Here is a 14,708-nt window from a genome sequence, read left to right as displayed (position 1 = left end):
GCTGTTCAATACTTTTCTATCCTACTTTCAGTTTATGGAGACCTGACTTTTTAAATAGGTTACCAATTTCAAACATGGGATAAAAACTGCTGAAAATACCAAAAACCTGCCATGAAAAGCAAAAAACATTACCAACTATAAATGCTACAAAAAGCATTTTGATCATAACTACAGTCTGAACACTCATAACTTTTCATGTTCCGCAGGATTCGTGCACTTTTTCAAGGGAAATCGTCATTTCCAGTTCGACTTAGTCAGGAAGAAGATTGTCTCAACCAGCTCGACGAATGACCTTCTGGAGTGCTACATGGACACAAATAATAAAACATATGCAAAGAGGAGATAGCTGAAAAGCAGCTGCGACTGGATCATTCTGGTGGACGTGTGTGTGTGTGTGTGTGTGTGATGAATACTGTTACAAGATAACCACAACGTGTGAACACAGGAAAACAGGGAACTGAGTAACGAACTAAGTGGTGAAAAATCTTACCTCAGCATGACAGAATGTTGTGAGAGCGACATTTTCATCTGTGATCAAAGCTCATTTTAGAAATGTCTTTTTAAATGGGATTTGTTTTTTGTTCTAATATTTTCTTATTCGTTTTGTAAATTTGGAAAATTTGTTGCACAGATGACGTTTACAGATGTTAAAGCGAGTGACAAATGCTTCTCATGGTTCTGTATTTCAATCAGATCTGATTTGATGAGAACATTGTTGGGATTTAAGTTTTACATAATTAAAATATTAACTTTTTGTTTTACTGATTCTATGTTTGTGCGTCTACTTAAACTGATCTTGATAAATTCACCTGAGACGGCACATTGCTCAACAGAGGTATTACTGTTCCTTTTCCCAACATCGAGGTTTCAGAGGAGATGTTGTGAATGGTTTCCTGTAATGTAAACATATGACGCCCTACGATGACTGATCGTAGCTCCAGGGTCCAAATGCGAACAGCAGATCTTTTGTGTTACTGGATGCCAGCCAAGGCTTTTCAAACACGCACACACACACTTAAATCTTTTAATTGTGCTTTATTTTCCACTTTTCATCCAAACCTGAACGTCACGGCTTCTTTTCTCTTTTTTTTTTTTTTTTTTTTGTAACTTACTCTTTAATTAAATTAAATAAACTAATAAAGACAATAAAAACCAAGTATCACAAACAACAAATCTCCCCCTGTCCGCCATCAGCTTTAAAATAATTACGCAATATTCAGAAGATCATACTGGTTGTAAAGGTGAAAAATGAAAAAGTACAACATTTTTAAGGAGGAAACAAAAAAAACAATTTAAAAAAAAAAAATCAGGCATTTGTGTGATGAAGAACCAGAGGCAGTGAAAATGAGTAAATCATATTAGAAAGATTAAATGAAATTAAACAAAATTTGCTAGTTGTGAAACTCTTTCACAAGACTAACTTATAAAAGTAAATTAATAGAAAGACTAAATTAAGATTAAAAGAAAATATTTAAATTTAAATTTGAGTATTTCATGAAGATTAATACAAATGTGTAAAAGATTTAAAAATATCTTCATTTACATTAAGTAGCAGCTTTGGGTCATTTTTATCACCATTTTCAGTCCAAAGTATGTTAATAACCTAATAAATAATTAACTTTTTGCACTGATAAAGATTAAAACTTGATTTTACATGTTTTTCATGTCTTTTCATCTGTTGTGTGTGAATTTACTAGTAATAATACAGCAGAATTTATTTTATTCCACATACAGGGCAAATAGAAAATATGGCAACAGAAATAAGAAACTTTACAGATTTGACATTTTTTAAGTGATTGACTGAAAATCTTTACATGCAACATGAAGCAACCCTAAAGGTGTCATCATAGTCATGGTGTCTTATCTGGGAAACTTTTCAGCTACATGAGCAATCGATGCCAGACTTCCTCTCTTATCCATAAAAGGGATATTTTATGAGTCAGTGATTCATGCAGGTAATTACTCAACACACCCGGTCTTCAGCCTATATAGTCTCTGCCTCCAGCACTGAGAGACAAGTTGAATTCAGCAAGAAAACATGAAGACATTCGCTCTAAGCATCCTACTGAGCCTGGCGGCTGCAGTTTACTGCCTGCCGTTATCACAGGATTCTGCGCAAGATGAAAGCTTTGCAGAGGTTTGATTTGCTTTTCTTATGCGTGTGTCTCGGGTTGGAAACTTTAGGCTTCTTTAAATGTTCTGTTTTGTTGTTACTGACACAAGAAATGCATTTAATCTTTGGCAAAAAGAGAAGGGAGTTCATGTACCTTGACTTAAATTCCTGATTTTTTCTCCTTTAGAACTACCTGAAGAGGTTTTTCAACCTGAAAGAGCAACATGGTCCAGTCCACAGAGGAGGACTCAGCCCCATGACCAAGAAGCTGATGGACATGCAGAGATTTTTTGGTCTCCAGATCACCGGGAGTCTAGATGCAGAAACTCTGGCCACGATGAAGAAACCCCGATGCGGCGTTCCAGACGAAAACGTAGCCAGTTACTCTACTTTTGGTAGCGAATTTAAATGGCAGAAAAATGATCTGACGTACAGGTGAGTGATCCAGAATGAAAATGTCATGGAAATGAACTAGTCCGGGTGTTAGAGAGTCAAAACTCCGATCTTTCTGCCCCGTAGGATAGAGAACTACACACCGGACATGTCAGTGCCGGAGGTGGATGACTCCATCGACAAAGCTCTGCAGCTTTGGGCCAGAATCACTCCTCTGACCTTCACAAGACTCTACAGCGGCACAGCCGACATCATGATCTCCTTCGGTCGCCTGCGTGAGTATAAAGCTTCTGAAACACACACTGTCTCTACAAGCCTCAGCTTTCGTTGCGATATTTAGTAAAAAAAAAAAAAAAAAAAAAGTGATTTATCTGCCATCAAATGCTCCTATTGATGGTTTTCACACTGAAATGTAAGACAAGTGTTCTTGCTAACAGAACATGGTGATTATTACCCCTTCGATGGACCTGATGGCACCCTCGCCCATGCCTTTGCCCCCGCTCCTGGCATTGGAGGAGATGCTCATTTTGACGACGACGAGTACTTCACTTTCCGCTCAAACAGAGGTGAGTTTGGCGATCTTTTCTCCATCGACCACCGATTTATCATCGCTTGATTTATACTGGATGAGCCGTGAGTGACCCACCATTCTGTCTTTTCTGCTTCAGGCTACGTCCTCTTCATGGTTGCAGCTCATGAGTTCGGCCACTCTCTGGGCTTGTCCCACTCTACAGACCCAGGCGCTCTTATGTACCCCCTGTACTCATTCAATAACCCCGACACTTATGTTCTGTCCCGAGATGACATCCAAGGCATCCAGTCGCTCTATGGTTGGTACTCAATGTGGATTTTTACACCAAGTTTACACAACTTCACAGCAATCTAACATTCATTTATCTCATCTTGCAGGTCCAAATAAAGATCCCATTAAGCCTGGACCTACTGCACCCCCAACTCCTGATGCTTGTGACCCAAACATGGTCTTGGATGCCGTCACCACCCTGCGAGGAGAGACATTCTTCTTCAAAGACAGGTATTTGAAACTTCATCGAAATGCTGAAGTCTATAAACAATGTTTTAGCTTCAGGTACTAACTTCTTTTTTTTTGCCTCCATGTTTGCAGGTTTTTCTGGCGCAGCTACTCTCAGAATTCTGCGCCTCAGCAAAGCCTCATCCAAAACTTCTGGCCCGATGCTCCTGTAAGCATCGACGCTGCCTTTGAAAGCCGACAGTTGGACACGGTCTTCCTCTTTAAAGGTATTTGTTTAACGCATCTGCCACACAACTGTCACATCTTTCCTAAAGAATCCCACTAAGAAGCCTGCTTTTCCTTTCTTCCCAGGTCAGAAAGTGTGGGCTTTCAGAGCATATGATCTCGTGCAAGGCTACCCTAAATCCATTTCCAGTTTTGGTCTCCCGAAAACTGTCGAGGAGATAGACGCAGCCCTTCATGACCCAGAATCTGGAAAGACGCTCTTCTTTGTTGGCAGCATGTACTACAGGTGTGTTGAAATGAGACCTGAAATTCTTCAGCATAATGATTGTTTCCTCATCAACGTAAAGCCTTACATGTGTTCACATTGTTGAATTAGTCTAATTACACTCATTCTGCAGGTATGATGAGACCAGTAAGACCATTGATCAAGGATTCCCCAAACGGGTGGATGAAACCTTCCCTGGCATGACCAGCAAAGTGACAGCAGCTCTTTACAATCGTGAGTAGATTCAGCACAGCGAAACTGCTGTTATCCTGAATAAGTCGCGCGTTTCTGCGGCACTAACACGCAGCATCTCCGTTCTGCAGGTTTCGCGTACCTCTACAGCGGATCCGTGATGTACGAGTTCAGCATGAGGACCAGGCGGCTCTTCCGCGTGCTGGACAACAGCTACTTCCTGCGATGCGGCTACTAGTTGGCCTGCAGACTTGCACTCTTGACAACAATGAAGTCCCGTTTTAAGTGTTCATAAGTTTTAATGATATATTTCTATTTAACATTTAACTTTATTGTTAAAGTTCTAGGTGTATACTGGATATATGGCCTGCTGTTCTTTTCATTTAAGATATTTGTGGCATCAGCCCCTTTTCAAATTATTTATCTACATTTTGTTTACTTATGACTTAGATTTACATTTTAAATTGAAATAAATTATTCATGTGACATTATTCCTCCTGTTTGTATTTGCTCCTGTTAAGTTAAATATTTAAAACCAATCATTTTAGCTTTGTTACAGTGTGCACAGTTTTGCACAAGGCTGTGAAGATGTGAAAGTATTATGCAAATGTGGAAGTAAAAATAAACTGGCACTGTGAATGAACATGTTTGAATTATGCTTTTTTATTGTACTTTTACTGAGAAACATGTAATGTGTCTGATTCAGTTAATATGCAGAGTTTGTCAACATGCTTCCAGCTGATATGAATCAGTGTTTTGGAGCAATGAATCATGTAAAATGCAGGCGACAGGTGATGTGCTGAGGATGCATGGACCAAGGATAGAGAATAAGCAAGAAAAATAGCTAAACTGCAGATCAGGGCTACACAACTCCAGCCCTTGATGGGCCACATTTAAACCTAATCAGATTTTATTTAGGAAATCCTTTTCATAAAAAAAAAAAAAAAAAAAACAACTAAAAACAATAAAAACAGTTTTGCAATTTCAGAAAACTTTACAAGTGTGTAATCCAACATGATCGAAACACCTGATCATTATCTATCTCTTTCTGTCAAACACATGCGCACAACACACACGCACCCCTCCAAAGCCAACACTGTACATCACTATGGAAATAATCAGGCTTAACTTTGTAATCCTGCAGGTTTTAGATGTTTTTTATGCTCCAAAAAAAAAAAAAAAAATACATTCATACAGATCTAACAGTTCTGCACAATGATCCATTACTTTAACTCGTATTAGAACAAAGAAACACGTGAAGCCTGCAGGATTGTTGCTCTGAGGGCTGGAGCTGAATAGCCCTGCGGATGATGTAAAATAATGAGTATAATCTGCTGTGCGGCACATGAGTTGTCTATTTTTCCAGTTATTATTGTTACCTGTTTTATTTAGTCGAGTTTATCCCGGTCTACTATGCAAGATTGGCAGACTGGGATCTAAGGCTGAGAGGCAGAACTTAATTTTGTGCAAAACAAAACAAAAAAATAAAAAAAAAGGAGTCCAGAGAACCGGTGTGTTCAGCGAGCAGGCAGACAGATAATCCACGGCCTATCAGGTTGATCTTCAGGGAGGTAGGTGTAGCTGTGGACCAGGTGTGGAGATTTCTACAATGGTTCAGGCAGCAAAATTACAAAGCAAGTTTATTTGAAAAGACAACACATACATGAGGCCTGATAACATGAACCATAAAAAAAAAACTGGACAAGATATCACGACTTGTTGGTTCAACAATCTGATGTAGACTGAAGGACTGTGGAAGATACACGGATGGTGTGATGAGTAGATGAAGGGCAGCCGTCAGCAGAGGAAATGACCACATTCACTCATAGGGGAAAGGAAAGAGACCGGATCCATGACAATCCCCTTGTTTAATCTGTTTATAGTTCCTAATTATCTCACCTGCTTCTCATTTCAATATATTTTCAATGAAAATCTTTTTTTTCCCCCAGGCTGTCCATCCAGCCATCTTAGTTACACCTGTTAGTTGTGTTTCCTGTTTTTGCAGAGCCTCTACTGAATCATCTCTTTTCCACGATACTCTTATGTTTCCATGAATCCTGCATTTGGGTCCTATCTCTTTTTCACCTCCTGCTGTCCTTACCCCGGAAAATAAGAGCTGTAGGCATAGATTTTATCCATGATGGTTGGTAAATGCAACACTTCTAAAAGAAAGACTGAAATTCCTCTGCTTGGTTAGATTGCTGGTGACTCCCTGCAGGCTGTTATATATTACACCATGTCATGTTCTCCATGGTAGAGAGGGAGAAGGGCTTGGATTTAAATGTTGGATCAAGGGGCATGAGATGGGTAGATGTAAGACCCAGGATTGATGAACAAAAAGCCGATATTTCATAAGTTAAAACAAAGAAAAAGCACAAGTCAGACAGCTGACTGTCAAAGTGACAGCATGGGAAAACAGCAGAGACAACAGGAATGATGAAGGAACAAAGGTCACCTTGTAAACATAATGTGACAAACTGTTGATCATGACTTTGTATAGAATTTTATTATGTTTTTTAGATCATTTATAGCAACGCTTCATGTAATAAATCTACCACTAAATAAGGAAAATGTAACTTTTCTCTGCCCAATGCAGACAATTTATCCTGCAGCTGACTCTTGTTTAGATCCTCTGGTACCAATCAGGTACCTGAGTGCCAGCAGAGGCTTTAGATGCAGGCAGCATGATCGTGTTGGGCGATGTGTCATTCACTGGAAAAGCCAGAATTGCCACTAATTCAGGCAATCTTAACACTGAGAAGAATCAAGATGAGGCTCTGCATGCAGTGGCAATGCCATGCTGACTGCCCACAGAGCAGGCTGTTTCAGAGGCTACCGCCAGAAGGGAGTGAAGAAAACTGCATGACCCGCCCTGATCTCACATGCTGGATTAGCTTGAGCAAAGCTGTTTGGCATTGGCAGAGAAGTTTCATATAGATGCCGTCCACACACTCAACTCTGCTGCTCATCCCACAAATGCATTTTCCTTATCAATGCAGCACCATTTAAAATGGCAGTGAGCAAGCTTTCCAACAGTTTTAAATTTACTGCTAATAAGCTTGTTTACAACTAAGAAATAATCCAAAATTTTCTCACTTTTATTGCTAAATTTAAATAAACATACAATGATAATACTATATTAAAGTCTTGTGACCGAACATACTTTCACTTTATTGTTGTCACAGTGGGGGGTGCAGGACTGGAGGCTGGAGTGCTGAATCTTATACAGGAACACAGGAAGCCAACAAAATGAACCAGCAGACAGAAGTGAAACCAAGGACAATAAATACTGGGAAAAAACAAACAAGACACAGGTAGTTAAACTAAATAAGACCAGGTGAACTTAACAGGAAATCAACACAGGAAACAAGACAAAATGAACTAAACAGGGAACACAACAACAAAAAGACTGAGAAAAACATGAAACGTCACATCATGACACAGTACATTCTTGATGTACTTTCACTAAAAGCAGTAGAAGTATGAAGAGAGTCTGAAATCCAACGCTCAGTCAAGCAGACATGACTATCAGAGGAGTTGGGTTATAAAAAAAGGGTCTGATGAAGACACTGAAAAGTCCACAATCCAGGTCAGGAATGCCAGGAAACTCAATGAAAAAACCTCCAAATGAGAACAAAGGTTGATGAAAAGTGAAGATAATGTGATAGCAGCTGTATAAAAATAAAGCTCATGCACAGCTCATAACATGGTGGTGTGGGAAGACACAACCAGAACAAAGAGCTGTTCTTACGACGCTGAGGGCCTCTGGGTTATCCTCGATGAAAAAGGCTGGTGGGGTTGTCCCATTGTTTAGTGGTTCATTCCTCATGTATCTGACTTAAAAGTAGTCAGGGCCGTTTATAATAAAAAGGTATGACTGGATCTTTGTATTATAGTTGTTCACAAAGCTTTACAATAAACCACCGTCCTCCCCTCACAGAAAAACTATGTTTCATACATGCAGCAACCTATGGCGGGGAAAAGTAAAGCCTGTGTGGAAGAACTAAAAGTTGCAGTTCGCCTCTCATCCACTAGAGGCTCCAAACAGACTCCCGTGTTAAAAAGACCAACTTCACAGCAGAAATAAACATGTTTACAGCCTGGTTCAAAAACAACATTTTAGGTTTGAAGCTGGGGTAGGTAATCTTGCTCAGACACTTTTTTTTTGTTTTACTCTGGGTGAAGTGGTTCCTCGTCCTGATAGTAGTCTGTACATTTTGTAATCATTAACAATAAGATCACTTTACTGTAAATCTGTAAAAACTCTGACTAATCCAAACATTCAGACCCAACAGCCATGCACCGACCCAGGAGGAGGCAGAGGGGGGTCCCAGCCAGAGTCCCCCGCAGTCAGGGGGAACAGGCCCCAGCAGGCCCGGACCAGCGAGGACCGGCCCCGCCGGGCACCGGCCACCCAGGGCAGACAGAGCGCGGGCCCCACGGCCCCAAGAGCCCAGAAGCAACCCCCCACCCCGCAGGCAGAGGGCCCAGCCCACACCGACGGAGGGCCGGGATCCCCAGACCGCCACCGAGCGGCAGCCAGGCCGCACCCCAGTGCACCAGCAGCGCTCCCCGAGCACCAAGACCCTCCACGCACACAAACACACACACACACACACATACGCACACACGCACACACATGTGCACACACACACACACACACACACACACACACACACACACACACACACACACACACACACATGCACCCACCCACCTACCCCCACCCACACCCACACGCATCCACACTTCCTCCTTAAACACACCCTATACACCCATTCTCTTACACACGCTCAAACTCACACTCTCCTACCCCCGTTCTTTATACACACACACCCCCTCACACACACATCCCTGCTCCCTCTATAATCACCCATTCTTCCATACACGCATACCCCACTCTACACACACACACACACACACCTCCCTACACCCCTCTATCCACATTCACAGTCCTCATTGTACACCCACCCCATCACTTCCCTGTACCACCAACATAACCCCACATACGCACCCCCACCCATCTGCATACACCCCCCCTTCCTCCTATCCCAGCGGCCATCCACTTTCCTAAATTCTTTCACCCTGATCCCCCCACCCCCCCTCTACCCTAACATTCAGTCACCACTTCATCCATTGGCTCATGCACGCCCTCACCTTTCTTTCCCAACGTGTCCCCTGTGAGATACCCCCGGGGGAGCAGGGGATAGGAGGGCCCCGATCAGGGCCCCACAACTACCCCCCACCCCTGTCAATGCCCCCCCACCACTCCACACATGCAGCCGATCCAGCACCACCCAGGGCCAGCAGCAGTCCCACCCCCGCCAGGCCAGCCCAGACCCAGGCCCCCTGAACAGCACCACTCCCCCGCCCAAACTCCTCCGGCACAGCCCCAGAAATAGGGGCGTGGCAGGACCCCATTGTCACCCCCTCCCTCCCTCCCAGCTTATGAATGATTGTGAAGTGTGTGTTGTTTGCAATTAAAATTGGGAAGAAGTAACCACAAACTTTTTCCTAATGAATGTATCTTTAATCACCTGTGTTGTTACAGATCTCTAAAGAATTTTAGAGTTAGAGGTGGGCAGTCTTGCAGATGTTGGGTTTTCCCTGCTGCAACACACCTGACTCAAATCAATGAGTAATTTACCAGACGAGTTGGATGTCAAACTCTGCACAACTCTGCTACTGAACTCTGCTGCGTTTCAGGCGTGTTGCATACGGTGGCTGGACAGTGCAAAACAAATGAAAGTGTCAAAAATCACATTTCAAAATTTGAAAACAAAATTTCATTTTGAAAAAACAAATTCACAATTTGACAAATTTTAATTTAAAGGTGGAGTATGTAAGATTTTCAAAATTTAAAATTAAAATAATAAAATAACTACAATCACAATTAGAAAATTTTTTGAACATGTAGGTTCCAGTCTGTCCATATTTGATGCGTTATTAAATTAAAAGTTTAATCAATGACATAAAGCACTTTTGTTTTACTGGTAGGCAAACATTTAAGAAGGGTCTTTGTCATTAATTGAACTTGTAATTTAATAACACATCAAATATGGACAGACTGGAACCTACATGTTTTTAAAAAAAAAAATCTAATTATGATTGTAGTTATTTAGTTTAGTTTTTTTTTTTAATATTGAAAATCTTACATACTCCACCTTTAAAAAAAAAAAAAAAAAAAAAAAAAAAAAAAAATCAAGCTTTAATATACATTTTAGAAAAAAAAAACTTAAACAAAATAAATTCCTATTTGAGGAAACAAATTTATATTTCAGGAGACAAAGACAGGAAAAGAGCCGAGACAATCTACAAATGTTTTTACAAATCCCAGAACAAATGAACAAAAGGCAGCTTTACACAGAAAGGGGACGACACTGAGGACCTAAACATTGGAAGTGGGAAAATATAAATTTGTTTTCTAAAACGTGGTTTTTTTTTTGTTTGTTTTTTTTTACATTTAAATTAGTTTAACACTTTAAAACTTGTTTGAAATTGAAAAAAACATTTTTTTTAAATTAAAATGTGTTTTTTTTTTATTGTTAATTGGTTTTCAAAATGGTATTTTGTTTTTGAATTTGAAATGAGTTTTTTGAAATTTTAATTTGTTTTGCACTTTGTTTTGCACTTCCCAGCCACCGTAGTTGCAGCAAGAAAACTCCAAACACTTGCAGGGCTGCAACCCCTCAATACTCATTCATTCATTCATTTTCTGAACCGCTTATTCCAATTCAGGGTTGCGGGGAAGCTGGAGCCTATCCCAGCTGGCTTTGGGTGACAGGCAGGGTACACCCTGGACAGCTCGCCAGTCCATCGCAGGGCCACACAGAGAGACAAACAACCACACTCATGCTCACACTCACTCCTAGGGGCAATTTAGAGTGACCAATTAACCTATCATGCATGTCTTTGGATGGTGGGAGGAAGCCGGAGTACCCAGAGAGAACCCACGCATACACGGGGAGAACATGCACCCCCCCCCCCCCCCCCCCAATACTAAATACTATCAACTGTTCTGATCATTTGGGCATGACTTGATGGGTCCCCCAGGGGTCAAATAAGTTATTCTTTATATTAATTATACAAATACACAATGATACAAATCTTTTGCATGGTACTTATTTGAGAAAAAAAAAAAAAATTATTCAAGGTGTCACAACAGAATTGAGTAAATTTGAATAATGGTTCACTGTTAATAAACCATCATTGAACGAACACAAGTTAGACAAAGATTATGCATTTTGGTAACTAGAGATGCAACATACAGATTAAAGTTTCATTATAGGAAAATTGCAGGGTTGGTTGTGTTTGAACGTCACAGACTGCCTACTTCTTGTTTTCTTTGTTTATACAGCAGTTATTTAGTTTTTTTCCCTAACATGTTTGAAATAAAATCTAAACCAATGTTTTATTTTAACAGAACGTTTCCATTTCAAACTTATTTCTTGACTTTATGCAAAATTTTGATTTGGTAGCTTCATAATAATGAAAACAATAATTTACTCATTTGCTCACGGGGGATTTCTCTGTGTTTGTGATTTATTTCCTGCTAGTTTAACCACAACATGTTCAGTTATGACTGACCATGGATCAATAATGCAGGGGAGGGTTAAAAACAGAACCAGTGGGTAGCATCAGCGTGCGTTATGTAATCCAGTGTTGTGACAACAAAATGAACGACTTAACAACACTGTTTATATACATATAAAGATATTTTTGGTAAGAATCTGTGATGTCATGATTGCTAATCGCACTTTGACCTCTGTTGCCTTCACTTCCATTTATTTAGTTATTTGTTATGTATTTATATTTTTGGCCATTTAATGGTATTTAAGTTTCTGTTTTAGAGTAGACAAAAGAGTTTTGTCTGCTTTTTATAATAAAAACGATTACTGAAATAAAAATTCATCATGGACATAATTTCTTGGACAAATTATACTTTTAGATTAAATAATCATAAATTCATGGTTGAATCTATTTATCTAATTTATTTAAACATGTAGGCTAAATTATATTTTTTCTTTATTTTAAATAAGCATTTTTAATTAAGTCATTTTCTACTTATATTACATTTCTAATTAAATCAGTTTAGTAATTGAATAATTTTGTGTGTTTCTCAAAAAGGAGGTGGGAATAATTTCAGGAAAAACCAATTGTCTGGAAAAACCAGACAATTGTAAAAATTATATATATCTTACATTTAATTAACAAACTTGCCATTTTTATCAGATGCTATAATTAAAACCATTGATGCAGAGAAAGCTGAAATTTGCTGTTCAATTTTATAACATTAACAAAGTTATGACAAATGTCCCATTAATAATCTGAATATGTCCACGAGAGAAGCTGATGTTGAACACCTATAGGAGCCTCGCAGCAGAGAACTGAATCCAACAAAAGCAACTTTATCCTGCCTGTTTATGAAAAGTCCAACCGTTTTTCCAGGCTTTCTGGTGAAGTTTCTGAGAATCAGGGACCCAAAATCAGGACAGAGAGGCAGGAGGCAGACACAATACAAGAATAATGGTTTTAATCCAACATAGAAACAAAAGAGAGCGAATTAGAAGGCCGGACCGGGGAACATGATGGCTGATCAGATGAAGGAAACAGAGAACCCTTCCATTCCATCAACGCTTGTTCTAAGCAAGGATCACGAGAAGCTGGAATCATCCCAGTAATCACTGAGTGAGAGGGAACACCTCGGACAGGTCGCCAGTCCATCACAGGGTCACACAGAGAGACAGACAACCACTCACACTCCCTCATAGGGACCATTTACAGTCAAAGAATTAGCTTCAAAATCCTGTTAGTTTATAAAACACTAAATGGTTTTGGCTTAAAGGGTTCTGGCTCTTCTGCTTTGTGATGAGCCACCCAGGAGGGTGATCATCAGGAGCACTTTGTGTTCCCAAAACTAAAATATGGAGGCAGCGTTCGGTTTTCTTGCTCCTCACATGCAGAAGAAAGTCCCAGAAAACTGCAGCTCTGCAGAAACGCTCAGCTGTTCTAAATCTAGATTCAAATACCTTTTAGTTGATAAAAGTTTGTATTTAATCTCTTTTTCCTTTAAACTCTTTTGTGTCTTTGTTTTAAATGCTCTCTGCGCTTCGTTGTAATGTTTGTATGAAAAGCACTTTGAATTGTCTTGTATATGAAATGTGCTCTGCAGATAAACTTACCTTGCCTGGAGTAACCAACTAACCTAACATGCATGTGTTTGGACAGCAGAGGAAGCCGGAGAACCCGGAGAGAACTCATGAACACACAGGGAGAAGCCAGGAGTATCAATACACTGAGGGACTCATGAGCAACAGGTGAAGTAAACGAGGAAATCAAACCAGGTGAGCGAATGAACAGGAAGCAACGCAGGAAAAACTACACAATATAACAGGAAACCAGAACTAAAGGCTGCACAAACACCTCACACCAGGAAACTTATTTAGAGCTGTGTTTTTCAACCACTGTGCCGTAACACACAAGTGTGCCCTGAAAAATTACACAACTTCACCTGATTGGTCTAAAAAGCAGCTTTGTGTTAATCCAAACAAGGCCCAGTGAAAGATAATAAAATTCCTTCTTGTGTTTATCTGATTTCTATTCAAGAGGCTTTGATGAGATGGACTTTATATGAATAATATGGACTTTTCTCTAAATAAAACATCTTGGTTTGCGGTGTGCCTTGTGATTTTTCTGTGGAATAAAAAGGGTCCCTTGGCTCAGAAAAAGGTTGAAAAACTGATTTAGAGGACTTACTCAGTTGTCATGGTGAAAGCTGAATTATCTTTATTTTCAGTTCAATATAAATTACAAAATACCTGATGAAAGCTAGTTTTACTAATTTAAATTGTTTTATTTTACAATTGAATGGTTGTAAAAATGATTTATGGACGATCATTTGTTTTAAGCTCAATGTAATCTGATTTATAAGGCAGACTTAAAAAGTCAGTAAAGTACACAGCAGCTTGTCAGATTTAAGTAAAAAAAAAATTCACAGTAGAAAAAAATGAATCTGTTCAATTGATGAGTCCCATTTATTAATTTCATATTGTGTTTTGTGCCTGTGTTGATGAATTTAAGACATACATTACACAACAAAGACAACACATTCCAGTTGTTGTCTAACGTTACAAAACAATGACCACAGTGTAGCAAACATGTACACGCGTTGTGGTTTCATTTAACATACTAACACACTTATTGTAGATCAGGATGTTTAATGACAGTAATCCAGCTGTTCCTGGTTTCAGTGATATGATAAGCAAAGCTGAGCAATCAGAGGGACATCGTCATGGAAACACAGGCTGACCCACAGTTCAAACTGGAGCGTAACAAGGCTTCGGTTCAGCACGACCCAGCTTGTCTGAGTGAGCGAACACACCACTTTGGTGTTTTATCAGCAGAATCAGTGGCCTCCAGGCCACAGAGCGGAGCAGAGGAACGTCAGCAAAGATATCTGGAATCCCCCCCGTTGACTTAAAGCTGGTGTAGAAATCCCTCTGAGTGGGATCAAAACCTCAAGCCAAAAG

At 39.8% G+C, this 14,708-nt stretch overlaps 1 protein-coding gene across 1 annotated transcript; it reads left to right on the top strand.

The window, feature by feature from the left end:
- Positions 1-2,038: 2,038 nt before the first annotated feature.
- Positions 2,039-4,417, top strand: LOC306761340 (collagenase 3-like; the record flags this gene model as incomplete). The annotated part of the gene is made up of 10 exons (XM_079247465.1): positions 2,039-2,137; positions 2,301-2,548; positions 2,633-2,781; positions 2,944-3,072; positions 3,175-3,336; positions 3,416-3,539; positions 3,630-3,763; positions 3,849-4,008; positions 4,121-4,221; positions 4,311-4,417. 10 exons carry the CDS (start codon positions 2,039-2,041, stop codon positions 4,415-4,417), a joined length of 1,413 nt encoding a protein of 470 aa, XP_079103591.1.
- Positions 4,418-14,708: the final 10,291 nt, after the last annotated feature.

The sequence above is a fragment of the Telmatherina bonti genome (assembly GCF_933228915.1).
Source record: "Telmatherina bonti genome assembly, chromosome: 10".
Taxonomy (NCBI): domain Eukaryota; kingdom Metazoa; phylum Chordata; class Actinopteri; order Atheriniformes; family Telmatherinidae; genus Telmatherina; species Telmatherina bonti.
The sequence above is the reverse complement of the archived record's forward strand: the minus strand, read 5'-3'. Positions and strand labels throughout refer to the sequence as shown.